The sequence below is a fragment of the Eschscholzia californica genome, unplaced genomic scaffold (genome assembly GCF_041429995.1).
Source record: "Eschscholzia californica isolate CP2 unplaced genomic scaffold, dmEscCali1.0.p SCAF_5, whole genome shotgun sequence".
NCBI lineage: Eukaryota > Viridiplantae > Streptophyta > Magnoliopsida > Ranunculales > Papaveraceae > Eschscholzia > Eschscholzia californica.
In genome coordinates this window covers 45,127,689-45,145,865 of record NW_028238472.1, presented here as the reverse complement: position 1 = coordinate 45,145,865, position 18,177 = coordinate 45,127,689, and the positions used below count along the sequence as shown (strand labels likewise).

At 33.8% G+C, this 18,177-nt stretch overlaps 5 protein-coding genes and 1 pseudogene across 5 annotated transcripts; all 6 read right to left on the bottom strand.

Moving 5' to 3' along the window:
• Positions 1 to 3,239: 3,239 nt before the first annotated feature.
• On the bottom strand, positions 3,240 to 3,683 carry LOC147539662 (histone H2B-like; annotated as a pseudogene).
• Positions 3,684 to 5,522: 1,839 nt separating this feature from the next.
• LOC147539661 (histone H2B.7-like) lies at positions 5,523 to 5,966 on the bottom strand. Its single transcript, XM_086643160.1, has one exon. It carries the CDS (start codon positions 5,964 to 5,966, stop codon positions 5,523 to 5,525), a length of 444 nt encoding a protein of 147 aa, XP_086499286.1.
• Positions 5,967 to 7,786: 1,820 nt separating this feature from the next.
• On the bottom strand, positions 7,787 to 8,230 carry LOC147539660 (histone H2B.7-like). Its single transcript, XM_086643159.1, has one exon. It carries the CDS (start codon positions 8,228 to 8,230, stop codon positions 7,787 to 7,789), a length of 444 nt encoding a protein of 147 aa, XP_086499285.1.
• Positions 8,231 to 10,040: 1,810 nt separating this feature from the next.
• On the bottom strand, positions 10,041 to 10,484 carry LOC147539659 (histone H2B.7-like). Its single transcript, XM_086643158.1, has one exon. It carries the CDS (start codon positions 10,482 to 10,484, stop codon positions 10,041 to 10,043), a length of 444 nt encoding a protein of 147 aa, XP_086499284.1.
• Positions 10,485 to 12,304: 1,820 nt separating this feature from the next.
• On the bottom strand, positions 12,305 to 12,748 carry LOC147539658 (histone H2B.7-like). The gene has a single exon (XM_086643157.1). The coding sequence runs from the start codon at positions 12,746 to 12,748 to the stop codon at positions 12,305 to 12,307; it is 444 nt and encodes a 147-aa protein (XP_086499283.1).
• Positions 12,749 to 14,567: 1,819 nt separating this feature from the next.
• On the bottom strand, positions 14,568 to 15,011 carry LOC147539657 (histone H2B-like). The gene has a single exon (XM_086643156.1). It carries the CDS (start codon positions 15,009 to 15,011, stop codon positions 14,568 to 14,570), a length of 444 nt encoding a protein of 147 aa, XP_086499282.1.
• Positions 15,012 to 18,177: the final 3,166 nt, after the last annotated feature.

Here is an 18,177-nt window from a genome sequence, read left to right as displayed (position 1 = left end):
ACATTTATACTTATTCTAAACAACAATCCTTCTTCTAAACATTCCTTCTTCTTTCAAAAACTTAGTTTTTCTTTCTTTTTCATCAAATAACTTCAAGTTCTTCCATAAGGTATGTAAAGGATACAACATAAACTATGTGATCCTTATATTTCTAACATTTCATGCATAAGTTATAAAACTACCCTAAGATGGTCAGTGGCGACTGCACCAGAAGCAGGCCACCAGTTAGATCAGACAGCTCTAGTGGCACCCCAAGTGGGCATAACTTGTCTTGTTTGTCCGATTATGGTTGTGTCTTTGTTGTTTAAACTTCATGTTGTAATCCACATTAGCCTATGGGCCTTTATATGAAGTTTGATTTCCAAAAAAAAAAAAAAAAACATTTCATACATGTCTTGTATTTCCAACATCTTTATGTTATTTTATTTGAAATGTTTTATTTCTTTTACTTTGTAGATTAGATAACATACATGGAGGATGTACGTGGAAAGTCTATAGTTGTACAAGAGTCGGATGATGATTTACAGGTAGAAGAAGATTTTGATGGAAGTGAAAAAGACGTGGATAGTTCAGAGGATTTAAGAACGACCCCCCAATATGGACCACAATACGATGATTCGGTAATGTTTTTCTAATCGAATATTTTTTCGGTTATTTATTTTGAAGTTCACAACATGAAACTCTATAAGATCTTTTTTTTGTAGAATATTGGTGGTCCATCTGAGATCTTGGCTACTCAAGAAAGCATTGATGCATCATCAATTCAAGGGAACAATTATTTTAATAAACATACAGACAATATGCTCATTTTGATCCTAATGGAAGTGTGATTGTTTCTATATTATATCGATACATAGACTAAAACCCATTTGGATTCAATCTGAGAAGTAGGTATTTGTCAGACTCCAATTTACTAATTACAAGTTCGGTTTTCTTCCAGTAACCCACATAATCAAGTCGTCAATCTCCCTCCATATAAAACAGTCGTCAATTCACTAGCAGCATGCTTTGCGAGTTGACCAGAAAGAACAAGACGAACTGCATACGCAACCTCCCGAAAAGTTATTGTTTGCTTTTTGTTGTATCTAGCCAACCTAGATGATTCCTGAGAAGTCTCTCAAAGATATCATTAATGAAACTGTTCACAATCCCCATAGCTTTGCGTGAAATTCCCATAAGAGGATGAACTTGTTTCAAAATTTGAAGATGTTAATATTGTAAGTTTCAACTCTCTTCTTTGATTTCTTTTTCTTCTTGTCGGTTGAAACTTCGTCTTTGGTGGGTAGTTTCTTCTCAACCTTAGGTTTCTACTCTGCAACTGGGGCTTTCTCGACCTTCTTCTCTTCGGTGGCTGGTTTCTTCTCGGCGGGCTTCTTCTCGGCTTTGGGTGCCATTGTTAATAACTTGGAAAAAGAAAGAGAAAATAAAGGAGATTTCTAGAGAGAGAGAGAAAGGAAGATGTTTTGATGGTAGTGTTGAGAAGAAACCATCTTCCTTTTAACGGGTGGTATTGTAAAAAAGACAAAATATTTTATTGTGTTTTAATATTAAAGGTATGGTGTTTCATACCGTTAGCTGTAAAGGGACAACATCAAATCAACATCAAATCAATTGTTTTTTTCAAACAATTGTTTTTTTAATATGAAAGATATAAACAACCAGATTTTCTTAGTACTTGTCAGACTTTTTTCTTTGTAATTTTTTCAGATAAGTCAAATCAATTGTTTTTTTTTCAAACTATTGTTTTTTAATATGAAAGATATAAACAACCAGATTTTATTAGTACTTGTCAGACTTTATACTTTTTTATTTTTTCAGATAAGTCAAATCGATACTTTTTTATTTGTACTTTTTAGAGAAGTCAAATCTTAAATTACGAAAGGACCGGTTTTTTATTTTTTATTTTCAATTTTGCCATTGAAATCAATGGCTTAAATTAAATCTCGAATTTAGATTTTTTTTTTCTCTTTGATCTTTTTTGGAAGTCAGACTACGATCTACGTAAGTAGTTACATTTGGCACTTGATACATCATACTGCCCACTCAAACACTCACAAAACCGGATCTATATCCCAACTAGACAATGGCCTAAAGCCCAACAACATTATTTACACCCTAATAATCTCAATTTAAATAACCAAAGATTTCTTCCAAAGATTTCTTCTTCTCTGGGATTCGAACCTAGGACCTCTGAGGCTTTCTGGAGTTTATGTCAACACCTTGAAACCACTTGGGCTACCAATTGTTGACCTTTGATTGAACTTTTAGACTTATATAACATTTATACTTATTCTAAACAACAATCCTTCTTCTAAACATTCCTTCTTCTTTCAAAAACTTAGTTTTTCTTTCTTTTTCATCAAATAACTTCAAGTTCTTCCATAAGGTATGTAAAGGATACAACATAAACTATGTGATCCTTATATTTCTAACATTTCATGCATAAGTTATAAAACTACCCTAAGATGGTCAGTGGCGACTGCACCAGAAGCAGACCACCAGTTAGATCAGACAGCTCTAGTGGCACCCCAAGTGGGCATAACTTGTCTAGTTTGTCCGATTATGGTTGTGTCTTTGTTGTTTAAACTTCATGTTGTAATTCTCATTAGCCTATTGGCCTTTATATGAAGATTGATTTCCAAAAAAAAAAAAACATTTCATACATGTCTTGTATTTCCAACATCTTTATGCTATTTTATTTGAAATGTTTTATTTCTTTTACTTTGTAGATTAGATAACATACATGGAGGATGTACGTGGAAAGTCTATAGTTGTACAAGAGTCGGATGATGATTTAGAGGTAGAAGAAGATTTTGATGGAAGTGAGAAAGACGTGGATAGTTCAGAGATTAGTTCAGGGGATTTAAGAACGACCCCCCCAATATGGATCACAATACGATGATTCGGTAATGTTTTTCTAATCGAATATTTTTTCGGTTATTTATGTTGAAGTTCATAACATGTAACTCTATAACATCTTTTTTTTTGTAGAATATTGGTGGTCCATCTGAGATGTTGGCTACTCAAGAATGCATTGATGCATCATCATTTCAAGGGAACAATTATTTTAATAAACATACAGACAATATGCTCATTTTGATCCTAATGGAAGTGTGATTGTTTCTATATTATATCGATACATAGACTAAAACCCATTTGGATTCAATCTGAGAAGTAGGTATTTATCAGACTCCAATTCACTAATTACAAGTTCGGTTTTCTTCCAGTAACCCACATAATCAAGTCGTCAACCTCCCTCCATATAAAACAGTCGTCAATTCACTAGCAGCATGCTTTGCGAGTTGACCAGAAAGAACAAGACGAACTGCATACGCAACCTCCCGAAAAGTTGTAGTTTGCTTTTTGTTGTATCTAGCCAACCTAGATTATTCCTGAGCAAGTCTCTCAAAGATATCATTAATGAAACTGTTCACAATCCCCATAGCTTTGCGTGAAATTCCCATAAGAGGATGAACTTGTTTCAAAATTTTGAAGATGTAAATCTTGTAAGTTTCAACTCTCTTCTTTGATTTCTTTTTCTTCTTGTCGGTTGAAACTCCGTCTTCGGTGGGTAGTTTCTTCTCAGCCTTAGGTTTCTTCTCTGCAACTGGGGCTTTCTCGGCCTTCTTCTCTTCGGTGGCTGGTTTCTTCTCGGCGGGCTTCTTCTCGGCTTTGGGTGCCATTGTTTATAACTTGGAAAAAGAGAGAGAAAATAAAGGAGATTTCTAGAGAGAGAGAAAGGAAGATGTTTTGATGGTAGTGTTGAGAAGAAACCATCTTCCTTTTAACGGGTGGTATTGTAAAAAAGACAAAATAATTTATTGTGTTTTAATATTAAAGGTATGGTGTTTACAACCGTTAGCTGTAAAGGGACAACATCAAATCAACATCAAATCAATTGTTTTTTTCAATCAATTGTTTTTTTAATATGAAAGATATAAACAACTAGATTTTCTTAGTACTTGTCAGACTTTATTCTTTGTAATTTTTTCAGATAAGTCAAATCAATTGTTTTTTTCTAACTATTGTTTTTTTAATATGAAAGATATAAACAACCAGATTTTATTAGTACTTGTCAGACTATATACTTTTTTATTTTTTCAGATAAGTCAAATCGATATTTTTTAATTTTTTTTGTACTTTTTAGAGAAGTCAAATCGATAGTTAAATTACGAAAGGACCGATTTTTTATTTTTTATTTTCAATTTTTCCATTGAAATCAATGGCTTAAATTAAATCTCGAATTTAGATTTTTTTTCTCTTTGATCTTTTTTGGAAGTCAGACTACGATCTACGTAAGTAGTTACATTTGGCACTTGATACATCATACTGCCCACTCAAACACTCACAAAACCGGATCTATATCCCAACTAGACAATGGCCTAAAACCCAACAACATTATTTAGACCCTAATAATCTTAATTTAAATAACCAAAGATTTCTTCCAAAGATTTCTTCTTCTCTGGGATTCGAACCTAGGACCTCTGAGGCTTCCTGGAGTTTATGTCAACACCTTGGAACGACTTGGGCTACCAATTGTTGACCTTTGATTGAACTTTTAGACTTATATAACATTTATACTTATTCTAAACAACAATCCTTCTTCTAAACATTCCTTCTTCTTTCAAAAACTTAGTTTTTCTTTCTTTTTCATCAAATAACTTCAAGTTCTTCCATAAGGTATGTAAAGGATACAACATAAACTATGTGATCCTTATATTTCTTACATTTCATGCATAAGTTATAAAACTACCCTAAGATGGTCAGTGGCGACTGCACCAGAAGCAGGCCACCAGTTAGATCAGACAGCTCTAGTGGCACCCCAAGTGGGCATAACTTGTCTTGTTTGTCCGATTATGGTTGTGTCTTTGTTGTTTAAACTTCATGTTGTAATTCTCATTAGCCTATTGGCCTTTATATGAAGTTTGATTTCCAAAAAAAAAAAGAAAACATTTCATACATGTCTTGTATTTCCAACATCTTTATGTTATTTTATTTGAAATGTTTTATTTCTTTTACTTTGTAGATTAGATAACATACATGGAGGATGTACGTGGAAAGTCTATAGTTGTACAAGAGTCGGATGATGATTTACAGGTAGAAGAAGATTTTGATGGAAGTGAAAAAGACGTGGATAGTTCAGAGGATTTAAGAACGACCCCCCAATATGGACCACAATACGATGATTCGGTAATGTTTTTCTAATCGAATATTTTTTCGGTTATTTATTTTGAAGTTCACAACATGTAACTCTATAACATCTTTTTTTTGTAGAATATTGGTGGTCCATCTGAGATCTTGGCTACTCAAGAAAGCATTGATGCATCATCAATTCAAGGGAACAATTATTTTAATAAACATACAGACAATATGCTCATTTTGATCCTAATGGAAGTGTGATTGTTTCTATATTTTATCGATACATAGACTAAAACCCATTTGGATTCAATCTGAGAAGTAGGTATTTGTCAGACTCCAATTTACTAATTACAAGTTCGGTTTTCTTCCAGTAACCCACATAATCAAGTCGTCAATCTTCCTCCATATAAAACAGTCGTCAATTCACTAGCAGCATGCTTTGCGAGTTGACCAGAAAGAACAAGACGAACTGCATACGCAACCTCCCGAAAAGTTGTAGTTTGCTTCTTGTTGTATCTAGCCAACCTAGATGATTCCTGAGCAAGTCTCTCAAAGATATCATTAATGAAACTGTTCACAATCCCCATAGCTTTGCGTGAAATTCCCATAAGAGGATGAACTTGTTTCAAAATTTTGAAGATGTAAATCTTGTAAGTTTCAACTCTCTTCTTTGATTTCTTTTTCTTCTTGTCGGTTGAAACTCCGTCTTTGGAGGGTAGTTTTTTCTCAGCCTTAGGTTTCTTCTCTGCAACTGGGGCTTTCTCGGCCTTCTTCTCTTCGGTGGCTGGTTTCTTCTCGGCGGGCTTCTTCTCGGCTTTGGGTGCCATTGTTTATAACTTGGAAAAAGAGAGAGAAAATAAAGGAGATTTCTAGAGAGAGAGAGAAAGGAAGATGTTTTGATGGTAGTGTTGAGAAGTAACCATCTTCCTTTTAACGGGTGGTATTGTAAAAAAGACAAAATATTTTATTGTGTTTTAATATTAAAGGTATGGTGTTTCATACCGTTAGCTGTAAAGGGACAACATCAAATCAATTGTTTTTTTCAAACAATTGTTTTTTTAATATGAAAGATATAAACAACCAGATTTTCTTCTTACTTGTCAGACTTTATTCTTTGTAATTTTTTCAGATAAGTCAAATCAATTGTTTTTTTTCAAACTATTGTTTTTTAATATGAAAGATATAAACAACCAGATTTTATTAGTACTTGTCAGTACTTTATACTTTTTTATTTTTTCAGATAAGTTAAATCGATACTTTTTTATTTGTACTTTTTAGAGAAGTCAAATCTTAAATTACGAAAGGACCGATTTTTTATTTTTTATTTTCAATTTTTCCATTGAAATCAATGGCTTAAATTAAATCTCGAATTTAGATTTTCTTTCTCTTTGATCTTTTTTGGAAGTCAGACTACGATCTACGTAAGTAGTTATATTTGGCACTTGATACATCATACTGCCCACTCAAACACTCACAAAACCGGATCTATATCCCAACTAGACAATGGCCTAAAGCCTAACAACATTATTTACACCCTAATAATCTCAATTTAAATAACCAAAGATTTCTTCCAAAGATTTCTTCTTCTCTGGGATTCGAACCTAGGACCTCTGAGGCTTTCTGGAGTTTATGTCAACACCTTGGAACCACTTGGGCTACCAATTGTTGACCTTTGATTGAACTTTTAGACTTATATAACATTTATACTTATTCTAAACAACAATCCTTCTTCTAAACATTCCTTCTTCTTTCAAAAACTTAGTTTTTCTTTCTTTTTCATCAAATAACTTCAAGTTCTTCCATAAGGTATGTAAAGGATACAACATAAACTATGTGATCCTTATATTTCTAACATTTCATGCATAAGTCATAAAACTACCCTAAGATGGTCAGTGGCGACTGCACCAGAAGCAGGCCACCAGTTAGATCAGACAGCTCTAGTGGCACCCTAAGTGGGCATAACTTGTCTTGTTTGTCCGATTATGGTTGTGTCTTTGTTGTTTAAACTTCATGTTGTAATTCTCATTAGCCTATTGGCCTTTATATGAAGTTTGAGTTCCAAAAAAAAAAGTAAACATTTCATACATGTCTTGTATTTCCAACATCTTTGTGTTATTTTATTTGAAATGTTTTATTTCTTTTACTTTGTAGATTAGATAACATACATGGAGGATGTACGTGGAAAGTCTATAGTTGTACAAGAGTCGGATGATGATTTAGAGGTAGAAGAAGATTTTGATGGAAGTGAAAAAGACGTGGATAGTTCAGAGGATTTAAGAACGACCCCCCAATATGGACCACAATACGATGATTCGGTAATGTTTTTCTAATCGAATATTTTTTCGGTTATTTATTTTGAAGTTCACAACATGTAACTCTATAACATCTTTTTTTTGTAGAATATTGGTGGTCCATCTGAGATGTTGGCTACTCAAGAAAGCATTGATGCATCATCAATTCAAGGGAACAATTATTTTAATAAACATACAGACAATATGCTCATTTTGATCCTAATGGAAGTGTGATTGTTTCTATATTATATCGATACATAGACTAAAACCCTTTTTGATTCAATCTGAGAAATAGGTATTTGTCAGACTCCAATTTACTAATTACAAGTTCGGTTTTCTTCCAGTAACCCACATAATCAAGTCGTCAATCTCCCTCCATATAAAACAGTCGTCAATTCACTAGCAGCATGCTTTGCGAGTTGACCAGAAAGAACAAGACGAACTGCATACGCAACCTCCCGAAAAGTTGTAGTTTGCTTCTTGTTGTATCTAGCCAACCTAGATGATTCCTGAGCAAGTCTCTCAAAGATATCATTAATGAAACTGTTCACAATCCCCATAGCTTTGCGTGAAATTCCCATAAGAGGATGAACTTGTTTCAAAATTTTGAAGATGTAAATCTTGTAAGTTTCAACTCTCTTCTTTGATTTCTTTTTCTTCTTGTCGGTTGAAACTCCGTCTTTGGAGGGTAGTTTTTTCTCAGCCTTAGGTTTCTTCTCTGCAACTGGGGCTTTCTCGGCCTTCTTCTCTTCGGTGGCTGGTTTCTTCTCGGCGGGCTTCTTCTCGGCTTTGGGTGCCATTGTTTATAACTTGGAAAAAGAGAGAGAAAATAAAGGAGATTTCTAGAGAGAGAGAGAAAGGAAGATGTTTTGATGGTAGTGTTGAGAAGTAACCATCTTCCTTTTAACGGGTGGTATTGTAAAAAAGACAAAATATTTTATTGTGTTTTAATATTAAAGGTATGGTGTTTCATACCGTTAGCTGTAAAGGGACAACATCAAATCAATTGTTTTTTTCAAACAATTGTTTTTTTAATATGAAAGATATAAACAACCAGATTTTCTTCTTACTTGTCAGACTTTATTCTTTGTAATTTTTTCAGATAAGTCAAATCAATTGTTTTTTTTCAAACTATTGTTTTTTAATATGAAAGATATAAACAACCAGATTTTATTAGTACTTGTCAGTACTTTATACTTTTTTATTTTTTCAGATAAGTTAAATCGATACTTTTTTATTTGTACTTTTTAGAGAAGTCAAATCTTAAATTACGAAAGGACCGATTTTTTATTTTTTATTTTCAATTTTTCCATTGAAATCAATGGCTTAAATTAAATCTCGAATTTAGATTTTCTTTCTCTTTGATCTTTTTTGGAAGTCAGACTACGATAGTTATATTTGGCACTTGATACATCATACTGCCCACTCAAACACTCACAAAACCGGATCTATATCCCAACTAGACAATGGCCTAAAGCCTAACAACATTATTTACACCCTAATAATCTCAATTTAAATAACCAAAGATTTCTTCCAAAGATTTCTTCTTCTCTGGGATTCGAACCTAGGACCTCTGAGGCTTTCTGGAGTTTATGTCAACACCTTGGAACCACTTGGGCTACCAATTGTTGACCTTTGATTGAACTTTTAGACTTATATAACATTTATACTTATTCTAAACAACAATCCTTCTTCTAAACATTCCTTCTTCTTTCAAAAACTTAGTTTTTCTTTCTTTTTCATCAAATAACTTCAAGTTCTTCCATAAGGTATGTAAAGGATACAACATAAACTATGTGATCCTTATATTTCTAACATTTCATGCATAAGTCATAAAACTACCCTAAGATGGTCAGTGGCGACTGCACCAGAAGCAGGCCACCAGTTAGATCAGACAGCTCTAGTGGCACCCTAAGTGGGCATAACTTGTCTTGTTTGTCCGATTATGGTTGTGTCTTTGTTGTTTAAACTTCATGTTGTAATTCTCATTAGCCTATTGGCCTTTATATGAAGTTTGAGTTCCAAAAAAAAAAGTAAACATTTCATACATGTCTTGTATTTCCAACATCTTTGTGTTATTTTATTTGAAATGTTTTATTTCTTTTACTTTGTAGATTAGATAACATACATGGAGGATGTACGTGGAAAGTCTATAGTTGTACAAGAGTCGGATGATGATTTAGAGGTAGAAGAAGATTTTGATGGAAGTGAAAAAGACGTGGATAGTTCAGAGGATTTAAGAACGACCCCCCAATATGGACCACAATACGATGATTCGGTAATGTTTTTCTAATCGAATATTTTTTCGGTTATTTATTTTGAAGTTCACAACATGTAACTCTATAACATCTTTTTTTTGTAGAATATTGGTGGTCCATCTGAGATGTTGGCTACTCAAGAAAGCATTGATGCATCATCAATTCAAGGGAACAATTATTTTAATAAACATACAGACAATATGCTCATTTTGATCCTAATGGAAGTGTGATTGTTTCTATATTATATCGATACATAGACTAAAACCCTTTTTGATTCAATCTGAGAAATAGGTATTTGTCAGACTCCAATTTACTAATTACAAGTTCGGTTTTCTTCCAGTAACCCACATAATCAAGTCGTCAATCTCCCTCCATATAAAACAGTCGTCAATTCACTAGCAGCATGCTTTGCGAGTTGACCAGAAAGAACAAGACGAACTGCATACGCAACCTCCCGAAAAGTTGTAGTTTGCTTCTTGTTGTATCTAGCCAACCTAGATGATTCCTGAGCAAGTCTCTCAAAGATATCATTAATGAAACTGTTCACAATCCCCATAGCTTTGCGTGAAATTCCCATAAGAGGATGAACTTGTTTCAAAATTTTGAAGATGTAAATCTTGTAAGTTTCAACTCTCTTCTTTGATTTCTTTTTCTTCTTGTCGGTTGAAACTCCGTCTTTGGAGGGTAGTTTTTTCTCAGCCTTAGGTTTCTTCTCTGCAACTGGGGCTTTCTCGGCCTTCTTCTCTTCGGTGGCTGGTTTCTTCTCGGCGGGCTTCTTCTCGGCTTTGGGTGCCATTGTTTATAACTTGGAAAAAGAGAGAGAAAATAAAGGAGATTTCTAGAGAGAGAGAGAAAGGAAGATGTTTTGATGGTAGTGTTGAGAAGTAACCATCTTCCTTTTAACGGGTGGTATTGTAAAAAAGACAAAATATTTTATTGTGTTTTAATATTAAAGGTATGGTGTTTCATACCGTTAGCTGTAAAGGGACAACATCAAATCAATTGTTTTTTTCAAACAATTGTTTTTTTAATATGAAAGATATAAACAACCAGATTTTCTTCTTACTTGTCAGACTTTATTCTTTGTAATTTTTTCAGATAAGTCAAATCAATTGTTTTTTTTCAAACTATTGTTTTTTAATATGAAAGATATAAACAACCAGATTTTATTAGTACTTGTCAGTACTTTATACTTTTTTATTTTTTCAGATAAGTTAAATCGATACTTTTTTATTTGTACTTTTTAGAGAAGTCAAATCTTAAATTACGAAAGGACCGATTTTTTATTTTTTATTTTCAATTTTTCCATTGAAATCAATGGCTTAAATTAAATCTCGAATTTAGATTTTCTTTCTCTTTGATCTTTTTTGGAAGTCAGACTACGATCTACGTAAGTAGTTATATTTGGCACTTGATACATCATACTGCCCACTCAAACACTCACAAAACCGGATCTATATCCCAACTAGACAATGGCCTAAAGGCTAACAACATTATTTACACCCTAATAATCTCAATTTAAATAACCAAAGATTTCTTCCAAAGATTTCTTCTTCTCTGGGATTCGAACCTAGGACCTCTGAGGCTTTCTGGAGTTTATGTCAACACCTTGGAACCACTTGGGCTACCAATTGTTGACCTTTGATTGAACTTTTAGACTTATATAACATTTATACTTATTCTAAACAACAATCCTTCTTCTAAACATTCCTTCTTCTTTCAAAAACTTAGTTTTTCTTTCTTTTTCATCAAATAACTTCAAGTTCTTCCATAAGGTATGTAAAGGATACAACATAAACTATGTGATCCTTATATTTCTAACATTTCATGCATAAGTCATAAAACTACCCTAAGATGGTCAGTGGCGACTGCACCAGAAGCAGGCCACCAGTTAGATCAGACAGCTCTAGTGGCACCCTAAGTGGGCATAACTTGTCTTGTTTGTCCGATTATGGTTGTGTCTTTGTTGTTTAAACTTCATGTTGTAATTCTCATTAGCCTATTGGCCTTTATATGAAGTTTGAGTTCCAAAAAAAAAAGTAAACATTTCATACATGTCTTGTATTTCCAACATCTTTGTGTTATTTTATTTGAAATGTTTTATTTCTTTTACTTTGTAGATTAGATAACATACATGGAGGATGTACGTGGAAAGTCTATAGTTGTACAAGAGTCGGATGATGATTTAGAGGTAGAAGAAGATTTTGATGGAAGTGAAAAAGACGTGGATAGTTCAGAGGATTTAAGAACGACCCCCCAATATGGACCACAATACGATGATTCGGTAATGTTTTTCTAATCGAATATTTTTTCGGTTATTTATTTTGAAGTTCACAACATGTAACTCTATAACATCTTTTTTTTGTAGAATATTGGTGGTCCATCTGAGATGTTGGCTACTCAAGAAAGCATTGATGCATCATCAATTCAAGGGAACAATTATTTTAATAAACATACAGACAATATGCTCATTTTGATCCTAATGGAAGTGTGATTGTTTCTATATTATATCGATACATAGACTAAAACCCTTTTTGATTCAATCTGAGAAATAGGTATTTGTCAGACTCCAATTTACTAATTACAAGTTCGGTTTTCTTCCAGTAACCCACATAATCAAGTCGTCAATCTCCCTCCATATAAAACAGTCGTCAATTCACTAGCAGCATGCTTTGCGAGTTGACCAGAAAGAACAAGACGAACTGCATACGCAACCTCCCGAAAAGTTGTAGTTTGCTTCTTGTTGTATCTAGCCAACCTAGATGATTCCTGAGCAAGTCTCTCAAAGATATCATTAATGAAACTGTTCACAATCCCCATAGCTTTGCGTGAAATTCCCATAAGAGGATGAACTTGTTTCAAAATTTTGAAGATGTAAATCTTGTAAGTTTCAACTCTCTTCTTTGATTTCTTTTTCTTCTTGTCGGTTGAAACTCCGTCTTTGGAGGGTAGTTTTTTCTCAGCCTTAGGTTTCTTCTCTGCAACTGGGGCTTTCTCGGCCTTCTTCTCTTCGGTGGCTGGTTTCTTCTCGGCGGGCTTCTTCTCGGCTTTGGGTGCCATTGTTTATAACTTGGAAAAAGAGAGAGAAAATAAAGGAGATTTCTAGAGAGAGAGAGAAAGGAAGATGTTTTGATGGTAGTGTTGAGAAGTAACCATCTTCCTTTTAACGGGTGGTATTGTAAAAAAGACAAAATATTTTATTGTGTTTTAATATTAAAGGTATGGTGTTTCATACCGTTAGCTGTAAAGGGACAACATCAAATCAATTGTTTTTTTCAAACAATTGTTTTTTTAATATGAAAGATATAAACAACCAGATTTTCTTCTTACTTGTCAGACTTTATTCTTTGTAATTTTTTCAGATAAGTCAAATCAATTGTTTTTTTTCAAACTATTGTTTTTTAATATGAAAGATATAAACAACCAGATTTTATTAGTACTTGTCAGTACTTTATACTTTTTTATTTTTTCAGATAAGTTAAATCGATACTTTTTTATTTGTACTTTTTAGAGAAGTCAAATCTTAAATTACGAAAGGACCGGTTTTTTATTTTTTATTTTCAATTTTGCCATTGAAATCAATGGCATAATTAAATCTCGAATTTAGATTTTTTTTCTCTTTGATCTTTTTTGGAAGTCAGACTACGATCTACGTAAGTAGTTACATTTGGCACTTGATACATCATGCTGCCCACTCAAACACTCACAAAACCAGATCTATATCCCAACTAGACAATGGCCTAAAGCCCAACAACATTATTTACACCCTAATAATCTCAATTTAAATAACCAAAGATTTCTTCCAAAGATTTCTTCTTCTCTGGGATTCGAACCTAGGACCTCTGAGGCTTTCTGGAGTTTATGTCAACACCTTGGAACCACTTGGGCTACCAATTGTTGACCTTTGATTGAACTTTTAGATTTATATAACATTTATACTTATTCTAAACAACAATCCTTCTTCTAAACATTCCTTCTTCTTTCAAAAACTTAGTTTTTCTTTCTTTTTCATCAAATAACTTCAAGTTCTTCCATAAGGTATGTAAAGGATACGACATAAACTATGTGATCCTTATATTTCTAACATTTCATGCATAAGTTATAAAACTACCCAAAGATGGTCAGTGGCGACTGCACCAGAAGCAGGCCACCAGTTAGATCAGACAGCTCTAGTGGCACCCCAAGTGGGCATAACTTGTCTTGTTTGTCCGATTATGGTTGTGTCTTTGTTGTTTAAACTTCATGTTGTAATTCTCATTAGCCTATTGGCCTTTATATGAAGTTTGAGTTCCAAAAAAAAAAGTAAACATTTCATACATGTCTTGTATTTCCAACATCTTTGTGTTATTTTATTTGAAATGTTTTATTTCTTTTACTTTGTAGATTAGATAACATACATGGAGGATGTACGTGGAAAGTCTATAGTTGTACAAGAGTCGGATGATGATTTAGAGGTAGAAGAAGATTTTGATGGAAGTGAAAAAGACGTGGATAGTTCAGAGGATTTAAGAACGACCCCCCAATATGGACCACAATACGATGATTCGGTAATGTTTTTCTAATCGAATATTTTTTCGGTTATTTATTTTGAAGTTCACAACATGTAACTCTATAACATCTTTTTTTTGTAGAATATTGGTGGTCCATCTGAGATGTTGGCTACTCAAGAAAGCATTGATGCATCATCAATTCAAGGGAACAATTATTTTAATAAACATACAAACAATATGCTCATTTTGATCCTAATGGAAGTGTGATTGTTTCTATATTATATCGATACATAGACTAAAACCCTTTTTGATTCAATCTGAGAAATAGGTATTTGTCAGACTCCAATTTACTAATTACAAGTTCGGTTTTCTTCCAGTAACCCACATAATCAAGTCGTCAATCTCCCTCCATATAAAACAGTCGTCAATTCACTAGCAGCATGCTTTGCGAGTTGACCAGAAAGAACAAGACGAACTGCATACGCAACCTCCCGAAAAGTTGTAGTTTGCTTCTTGTTGTATCTAGCCAACCTAGATGATTCCTGAGCAAGTCTCTCAAAGATATCATTAATGAAACTGTTCACAATCCCCATAGCTTTGCGTGAAATTCCCATAAGAGGATGAACTTGTTTCAAAATTTTGAAGATGTAAATCTTGTAAGTTTCAACTCTCTTCTTTGATTTCTTTTTCTTCTTGTCGGTTGAAACTCCGTCTTTGGTGGGTAGTTTTTTCTCAGCCTTAGGTTTCTTCTCTGCAACTGGGGCTTTCTCGGCCTTCTTCTCTTCGGTGGCTGGTTTCTTCTCGGCGGGCTTCTTCTCGGCTTTGGGTGCCATTGTTTATAACTTGGAAAAAGAGAGAGAAAATAAAGGAGATTTCTAGAGAGAGAGAGAAAGGAAGATGTTTTGATGGTAGTGTTGAGAAGTAACCATCTTCCTTTTAACGGGTGGTATTGTAAAAAAGACAAAATATTTTATTGTGTTTTAATATTAAAGGTATGGTGTTTCATACCGTTAGCTGTAAAGGGACAACATCAAATCAATTGTTTTTTTCAAACAATTGTTTTTTTAATATGAAAGATATAAACAACCAGATTTTCTTCTTACTTGTCAGACTTTATTCTTTGTAATTTTTTCAGATAAGTCAAATCAATTGTTTTTTTTCAAATTATTGTTTTTTAATATGAAAGATATAAACAACCAGATTTTATTAGTACTTGTCAGTACTTTATACTTTTTTATTTTTTCAGATAAGTTAAATCGATACTTTTTTATTTGTACTTTTTAGAGAAGTCAAATCTTAAATTACGAAAGGACCGGTTTTTTATTTTTTATTTTCAATTTTGCCATTGAAATCAATGGCTTAAATTAAATCTCGAATTTAGATTTTTTTTCTCTTTGATCTTTTTTGGAAGTCAGACTACGATCTACGTAAGTAGTTACATTTGGCACTTGATACATCATGCTGCCCACTCAAACACTCACAAAACCAGATCTATATCCCAACTAGACAATGGCCTAAAGCCCAACAACATTATTTACACCCTAATAATCTCAATTTAAATAACCAAAGATTTCTTCCAAAGATTTCTTCTTCTCTGGGATTCGAACCTAGGACCTCTGAGGCTTTCTGGAGTTTATGTCAACACCTTGGAACCACTTGGGATACCAATTGTTGACCTTTGATTGAACTTTTAGATTTATATAACACTAGGCATAACCCCCACCCTACGGGCGGGGGAATGCCCTTTAGGCAATATATAGAACATGTAGTTTCTTTAGTCACGTATAACAAACATTGGTCACCAATATAAAACTAATTCTACAACATATAGTTTCTGTAATCACTAACTCAAAAGATAAATATATTTATCTCATGATCTCCTCTAACCAAATGTACACTTCAAAGAAGAAATGTAAATCGTTGCATATACAGTCTTGTTTTATGCTCAGTTGACTTCACAAATCACATTTGAGCATAAAAGAAACAATTACGACCATAAAGTTTTCTAAACTACATCGAAGTCCATTCAAATTTCAAGCAATGATCACAAAGAAAGTAATCTTCAGCCAATAGGGTTTCTTTAATTTCTAGAGATAAAAATTACTATCAACATGTTGTCCAATTGGACCAGAATTTAAAACCAGGTTGCGAGAACTTCTAATGATAGACAACTTCAGATGATAGACAACTTAATAAAATAGATTACTACTAGAGAAGATTTAATTTTCCAACATCGCCTCTAAAGCTCCGAAACCAGTTTATAAACATGAAACCTAGCTATAAATTCAGTTTTTCTGTCTTCCATAAGGTACATAAAGCGTCGCTTTGGAGTTGCATTCCCAGTTTATAAACATGAAACCTAGCTATCATATTATAGAGCGTCGGCTTTGGAGTTGCATTCCCTGGGAGCATAAGTGAAGATTATATCTGTGAACTGATTCTTCAGATCTAGAGACTTTGAGATGACTTGTCTAGACTGTCAATGTAAACCGTCGCTTTGACCTTTAATGTACTTGATGATATTTTGATTGTCTCTTTCGATGTGAACATGTTGTATACGAAGTTGGATGGCCCATAAAATGCTGTAGCGTATAGCTAGACTTTCACATTCTTCTGCATTTTGTCCCCTGACTGTGTCTGTTGCCGCTATGATAAAGTTTTCTTCTTCATCATGGATAATACATCCTATTCCTGCTGGTTCGGGAAGTTGCGTAAAGGATGCGTCTACATTGATTTTAAGATATGGTCTCGATTGTTGTTGTCGTGGCTCATCCCTGCATTTGTTAGTTATTAGGAAATCAATTTTGAGTGGCGTGGTTGACGTGTTGTTGATGCGATTGATCATCTGCAAAGGAGTTTGTTTTTTAGCAGTAAAGCAATTTTCGCACCTAGCTTTCCATATAAATCATAGGATTTTGGCATATAAATTAGTAATCTCCTCATCCAAATTTTTCCATTGTTGAATCCATTGTCTTACCGGTGATTAATTGTTCCAATCTAACCTGAAAATGAAACCATATCGCTCTGGCGTAGTTGCAGTGTAACATCACATGGTCTAAAATTTCGTTATCATTACAGTTTATACAAGTACAAATGTTACCGATATACCTCCCAATTTCGTCCTTTACTGGTAGGCTATTCGTAGAACATTTCCAACGGAATAGTTTTATACGTGGTATGGTATTCAGATTCCATATGAAAAACCAGTCGTTGGAGTCATGCATAGGTCCATTGCTACCTTTTCTTAAATAATTATACATCGATTTAATCGAGAAATTACCTGATTTTGTGAGTGTCCATTTTGTTGAGTCCTCCTGATCAGTCTGGAAATTAATACTCAAAATCGCACTACAAGTTTCACTATCAAAAAAATTATTAATCAAGTCAGTATTTCAAGTATTATTAGTAATGAGCTGGGCAACCCAGTTGAGGTTAGAGTTACTTTGATTAGTGATGGGAAGGGGATGGTTCGGGATCCAGAAATCGTGCCAGATACTAATACGAGTGCATTTGTTAATATCACAAGAGACTAGACCATCCATTTGACTAAACTGTTTACTTATGGTTTTCCAAGGCCAGAAGTTGTTAGCTTTAGGAGGGGAGGGTTTATGCGGTTTAGGAAAATATTTACCCTTGAAGACTTGAACCCAAATGGCATAAGGATTATTGAGCAGCCGTCAGTTAAGTTTGTTGAGGAAAGCTTGATTATCAAGGAGAGGAAGTTGAAGCCCTAGTCCTCCTGATTTGCATGGCTTGCAAATGGCGGACCAGCTGATGGCATGGAATGTTTTGGATTTTCCCCACCAGAAAGTCCTTTGTAGGGACTCGATGATGTTACAAATGCCTTCGGAAATGGCAAAGCACAACATTTGGTATCGGGGAACGGCTGCTGCAATAGTTGAAATAACTATCGAGCGACCAGCTTGTGAAAGAAGGTTGGTTTGCCACTTGGAGAGTTTATTTTTAATTTAAGTGTGAAGGGATTTGAAAGCTTGTTTT

Coding starts and splice junctions, on each gene's coding strand:
- LOC147539661 (XM_086643160.1), bottom strand. CDS start 5,966: ATGGCACCCAAAGCCGAGAAGAAGCCCGCCGAGAAGAAACCAGCCACC.
- LOC147539660 (XM_086643159.1), bottom strand. CDS start 8,230: ATGGCACCCAAAGCCGAGAAGAAGCCCGCCGAGAAGAAACCAGCCACC.
- LOC147539659 (XM_086643158.1), bottom strand. CDS start 10,484: ATGGCACCCAAAGCCGAGAAGAAGCCCGCCGAGAAGAAACCAGCCACC.
- LOC147539658 (XM_086643157.1), bottom strand. CDS start 12,748: ATGGCACCCAAAGCCGAGAAGAAGCCCGCCGAGAAGAAACCAGCCACC.
- LOC147539657 (XM_086643156.1), bottom strand. CDS start 15,011: ATGGCACCCAAAGCCGAGAAGAAGCCCGCCGAGAAGAAACCAGCCACC.